Source organism: Galeopterus variegatus, unplaced genomic scaffold (assembly GCF_000696425.1).
Source record: "Galeopterus variegatus unplaced genomic scaffold, G_variegatus-3.0.2 Scaffold2271, whole genome shotgun sequence".
NCBI classification, from domain to species: Eukaryota; Metazoa; Chordata; class Mammalia; order Dermoptera; family Cynocephalidae; genus Galeopterus; species Galeopterus variegatus.
Genome location: NW_007728382.1, coordinates 106,285 through 112,284, shown reverse-complemented (window position 1 = coordinate 112,284; position 6,000 = coordinate 106,285). Strand labels below are relative to the sequence as shown.

General features: G+C 33.4%; 2 protein-coding genes across 2 annotated transcripts in view; one reads left to right on the top strand and one right to left on the bottom strand.

The window, feature by feature from the left end:
- Positions 1-5,345, top strand: part of CDV3 (CDV3 homolog (mouse)) — a 110,539-nt gene extending 105,194 nt beyond the window's left edge. The window contains exon 5 of the mRNA XM_008581128.1: positions 5,269-5,345. Within this exon, the coding sequence (XP_008579350.1) occupies positions 5,269-5,311 (43 nt within the window). The 3' untranslated portion in view covers positions 5,312-5,345. The remainder of the gene's footprint in view (positions 1-5,268) is intronic.
- TOPBP1 (topoisomerase (DNA) II binding protein 1) overlaps positions 1-6,000 on the bottom strand; it is an 84,215-nt gene that overhangs the window by 74,446 nt on the left and 3,769 nt on the right. The window contains exons 3-7 of the mRNA XM_008581133.1: positions 5,251-5,394; positions 4,402-4,583; positions 3,019-3,215; positions 1,937-2,116; positions 1,118-1,287 (exon numbers count right to left, since the gene is read on the bottom strand). Of these exons, the coding sequence (XP_008579355.1) occupies positions 1,118-1,287; positions 1,937-2,116; positions 3,019-3,215; positions 4,402-4,583; positions 5,251-5,394 (873 nt within the window). The remainder of the gene's footprint in view (positions 1-1,117; positions 1,288-1,936; positions 2,117-3,018; positions 3,216-4,401; positions 4,584-5,250; positions 5,395-6,000) is intronic.

Sequence of the window (6,000 nt, the reverse complement as noted above, 5' to 3'; positions counted from 1 at the left end):
AAATAAAAAAAAAAAAAAAAAAAAAAAAAAAAAAAAAAAAAAAAAAAAAAATACAGCCTAGGATAAAAGATCACACAAAACACTTTCTGTTCCACCAATAAGTTGATAAGTTTTATAAGTACAGAAGGGCAAGGTAGACTCCCATCTGCCCTGATCAGGATCAGTAAAGGACCCTTCTCTTCATCATTTGACCCCCAACACATATGAAATGCAGGGACTATATCATGAACACTCCTTAAAAAAAACTTAAACATCTCCAGTGTTCAAATATATAAGTAAAAGGTTCATACTAATAAATTTGAGGTATTTTACCCTTATCATCAAGGAATAAACAATTATCATCATCATCATAAAAAAAAAAAAGGTAAGGTAATTTGCCCAATTTCCCTTAATAAAATAGGGTTAAATTGTTGCTACTCTGTGAGACTTAATACATAGCCTAGTAATTCTACAAATACGGATATATAGTGTTCAGATCTAAATCTAAAAATGTACAGCATATGATATTTCTATCAAGGAACTTACAGTTATGCAGACACTGAAAAATTAAATAATCCAAGACATACTAAACAAAGCAGTGGCTCTAATACAGACTTTGGAGTAGATGACCAGCCACTTAATGTCTGTGTGACTCTGAACAAGAATTTTAATCCTCTAAATCTTAGCCTCAAGATAATATCCATTTTAGAGTTATTTGTGGGAACTGAATGAGATTATATATAACATATTAACATAATATATATGAAATGATTAGCACAGTGTCTAATACACTATAAACAATAAATGATAGTATGAATGAAAATCTAGTAAGTGGTTCAGAAACGAAGTACTCTCAAAACATAGTAGATGGAAAGGTTACTATAGTATGGGAGGTTTCAGAGAAGAGTTGAAAACTGAAATGAACTTTGAACAGTAATGGATGAAGGTACATCCCAAGCAGAGGGACCCTCCCAGCCAAAGGATGAACATGGCCTAGTGAGTGCCATCTTCTTAGCCAGCATGAAGGATTTATGTAGATAAGGAGCAAACCCAACTCTGAGGGATCTCTTCAAAGTCAGGCTAGGAAGTGTTAACATACATTATCACCTAGTGCATTTACTACATAATAAAGACGTACCCGACAACCATCTAATAAATCTTCAGGTGCTTGAAATGTACTGATATCCAGATTTTCTAAGTTTTCAAGTGTAGACTCCAATTTGCTATTAAGAACTGAATTACATATCGATTCATTTATGCAACTTGCATTTATGTTGGAAATATGGCTGACATCTGAAAGAGTACGACCTATATATTAAAAATAATATATAAACTTATGAAGATAAAATAATAATGGTTACATATTTTCCTATGGATTAACTTTTCTTACAAACAAAGGGCTATGAACAATTTCCAAAGTAAGATTCAGAGGTTTTTACTAAAATCATGGTGGCAAAGTATAAAAAGGGAAAATGAAATTAATTAAGGTTCATATCTTATTTAAATGAAAATATATTTAATATATTTTCTTAACAGTGGCTTGTTTCCCATAAAAATCTGAGGTAGCTAGCTTTAAGGTCCAAGAAACTTACATATAAAAAAAAAAAAATCTTACAACAACTTTCTGCCAACCTCGCACCTACAAAATAGAAACTTTTAAAAATTAATTCTTTTACTTTAAGTCTCTACCTATGTGTGTTCTTAATTTCTTTGATCATCTCTTGCATTACATAAGGGTATGAAAGAAAGCAATCATTCATTCTAAAAAGAATTATCAGGAGCAGTTCTGGACTAACTTTTTATACAATTATACAATTTGGCTATTTTGTTATACAATTATGCCTAGAAGCATAGCAGGAAGGAGGGAAGGTCCCTACTATATCTCGGTTATCCCATTAACAAATCAATTCTTACATCAAAAAAAATGATTGTTTATTTTAATTTCAATGAGACTTACTATCAATTGTGCTGATCTGGCCAGTAGGAGTTGAAGTATCAGGCACAGTCTTTGCTTGTGGTCTAGGTTCTGTCTTGTATATGGATTCATCCTGACAAAAACCTTTGTCAACACTGTCAAAAAACCATTGTGTGGTCACACACTGTACATTCCATCTCTTCGCACATTCATATTTCTGACCTATTGTGTTCATTAATAAAGAAACCAAGATAGGCAGAAAAATGCACACCATTAAAATCTATCTTTGCAGAAATATTCAAATTATAGTAAGTTATTTTAAAAACCTACCAACACAAAGTTACTGTTACCAGTAAGTACTCTTTTAAACAGTATGCTACATAGTGTATTAAAAAGTAGTATTTTAGGTTATCACCTAATTATATTTTCTGTGTATTGTATAAATACACATGACATGTGAGGGGATTTACCTTTTATACAAACTGCATAAAAACGGAGCCAACTGTGGGGTAACTGAAATAATATTGGACTTGGTTTGCATGTAGGCTCCAAAACAATTTCTTTAAACCAGTTTCTTTTTTTTTTTGTCTTTTTTCGTGACCGGCAACGGATCGCAACCCTCAGTGTCGCGCCCGTACCGGACCGGGACCAGCAACGGGATCGCAACCCTCGGTGTTGCCCCCGCACCTTGCTCAGCCAGTGAGCGGCTAGTCTGTATGTGGGATCCGAACCCTCGGCGGGAGCGCTGCCGCGCTTCCCAAGCGGCACACTGTAGCAGTGCGCCACCGGGCCGGCCCCAAAACCAGTTTCTTAATCTGTAATCTTCCTTTAAGTATTTGGTAACTGTGGGAAATTTTTTTTAAACAAACCAAAATATCTAATGTAAGCTTAGATAAAACATCACTGCAAGCTTTTTTCATTTATTTGATGATCTGGATAAACACTAGGATGGTCATGTAATTCTTCTATAGACTGTGACCCAAACCATCTTTGCAAGATTTTAGGGAAAAAAATATCAAACTAAATGACCATATCAGAAGCAAAAGCTATTCTATGAAGATTTTTAAATATTAAATACCACAGAAAATTTTGCATTTGTCCATTTACGAAACACAGTTTTTTACCTTTTGGTTCTTGTACAATGAGGTGTGTACATTCATTCATTTTCAGTTGTCCCACGTATTGACCTCCATGCTTAACTGTGAGTTGCTGAATTGACTTCCTTTCTGAACCACACACGCCAGTCACACAGATTATGCAACCAAGAAAGACAGGACACTTGAAGTCTTCCATGTTTATATCAATATATCTAGCTATTTTGCTGGGAAAACAAATGGTAAAAAGGAAAAAAGTGAACATATCAAATATACCAGATAGTTTTATATTTACCAGAAGAATAATGATAAACAACAGAAATATCACTATTGCCTTCCTCATTTTTTAGGATTTATAATCATTTTCAAGAAAAGGAGAACTGACACACTCAGAATAAGACTAACTGCTCAACTACCTTAATACCATGTCTCTAATAAAAAGTAATGTTTCCGATACAGTCTCTCAAATAAAACTGGTCTAATGCAAAAATACGTATTTTACCAACTCTAGGCCATTGCTGGTCAAAGTGGTATATTTTCAAAATTATAAGTATGAATAAAGGTTCTTTAGTTGCTTAGTAGAGAAATGAACTTCTTAATCCTTCTATTTTCCTATGTAAGTAAAAACTATGATTTTTGGCAGAAAACCAACAAAAATATCATTCTGTTGCCATGCTAGGCAGATGTGCTGATGAAGTAGTCTGGCTGGAAATTAGGGTGCTGACATGGAGACATATTTAGGATGTGCTGAATGCTGTTGTAAACAAACCCAGAAAAATGCCAATAAATTATTACTCCAATATAAATCTGTGGTACCTGGACTTATGGGTGTTAGTCTACAAGGGAATTTCAGGGGCAACTTAAGTGTGCCTCTTGAAACAGGCTCTAAGGTCCAGGAGGGAAGGGATGCTATCCTCTTTTGCTTACAACATATAGCTAACGTCTAGCTCAGGCCAGGTGCATAAAATGGGCTCAATTAACATAAATTGAGTGATCACGATCTCAATTGATAGCTTAAATGTTTATATTCAGTCTTATATATGCCCCCATGGGAGGGACTATGACTGCCAAAATAGCTAATTTATTCTAATTCATATAGCATAAGAGCTATAGAGTTGCCAAACTGATTTTCTCAATTACTTTCAAACATTTACTGCTGAAAACTTTATTATCAAAACATTTCTTACCTTGTAGCTAATGCTAAACCCATAACACATTCTACCTGTCAATTTATACCTTAATAAGAGCTTCCAGATTCTGTTCTTGTTTTCACTGAAGAGTAATGACCCCACATTTTTGTCCCTGAATAACAAATCCCAAAAGGATACCATAAAGCTTCCCCTATAAAAACTGAGTATACTAAAATGATTGAATTCATCATTTGTTCAAATTTAGAAAATATGTCTTTCTTACTTCTCTTGTGACTTCTCCCAAAGTGTTTTTATCCAAGAAGGAAGCAAAATAGGTTTCTTTAGGTTTGCAGCAACTAAATATTTTTTGCTACCAACTTCTCCTGCAATAAGGTGAGTTACTGCTGTATTAAGGTCTCTGCATACTCGTCCGCCCATCATTTGTACATATTTGTGAACTTCTTCCTGCAGCCCCAAAAGAAAATATATTAATACTAAAATAAATAATATCTCCTGCATTTTTATACTATATCCCATAAATATATTTTATTGTTGATAACTTGAATACACAAATGTTTCTCACCATTATAAAGTTAAATAATTAACCAAATTACTTTCTGGAAGTAACATAAACGTGAATTATAATTTTAAAAATAATTATTTTCCTATATTTATCCCTTAACTCCATGAACTTATTAAAATACACTGCTTCTATAATAAAGATTATACTCTTACATGCTACACATGTATTTTTTAAAAAAATAATATAAATTATATCTATATAATATATAAAAAACATTTTTACATAGCTCTCTTTCAGAATACTTTCTTCAAAGATTATCCAACTATTGTGGAAAAATGTGATTTGAAAACATGCTCAATGTGTAGCAAAAAAAGTGAGTTTCCTTTTAAATCAAGACAAAAAACTTCAATTAACCAGTTTCCAACAAAACAGATTCCAACTATATTCCATTTATTAAAAAAAAAAGAATACACTTGTTGTATATCGACCTTTGTTAAAAGTCACAAACACTAACCGCAAAGTCTCTCAAGGTATCTCCTCTGAGGCGAAAGATTAAGTGTGGTGATAGATGAATCAATCAATCATCCTGATATTTCTCTCAACACCTACCCTTTTCTCTCTTTCCAGGCTTGTACAAGATACAGTTACATCAGACATAACCAAATTATAAACTGGATGTTCAGCTCTTGGGACACATTGCTGGTGGTGCATACAAAATATGACTACTTGAGGACCAACAATTCTGCAGCCAAGCTACAAAAAAGAAAAATATTCAGTAATATTTACCAGTTTTTTACAGAAGTTGATGCAGTGCAGAAATATCACCAAATCATTATAGAAAAAAATAAAGACTTATATAATTTCTCAGATACACTATACATTAAATAAACACACATACACAAAAGCAAATCAAACTATGCAAGCTATCAAAAGAAATAAGCTCTAAAAGCCTCTCTCACCCAAAACTGCCATCAAAATTTTAATCTCTGAAACAAACACAATCTTTTTTTTCTTTGGCAGCTGGCCAGTACAGGGATCCGAACCCTTGATTTTGGTGTTACACCACCACCTCCTATTCGACTGAGCAAATCGGCCAGCCTAAAACAAACACAATCTTAATGCAATAATCTTATCTCATAACAATTAGGAAATATCCACATATACTTTTCAAGTGAAGCGCCTAGCCAATGAAGTGGTTTAAAAATACAAGAGCCTAGAAGTAACCCCTCTCTAATATATCTCTTATGTCACAATCCTAGCCAGTAGAAACATTTAGGTTTTAAATACTTTGCACCTCAATGTCTTTCCAAATGAAGACCCATGAAGATTTCTCCTAAGATAATGCAGGTTAAACTCAAA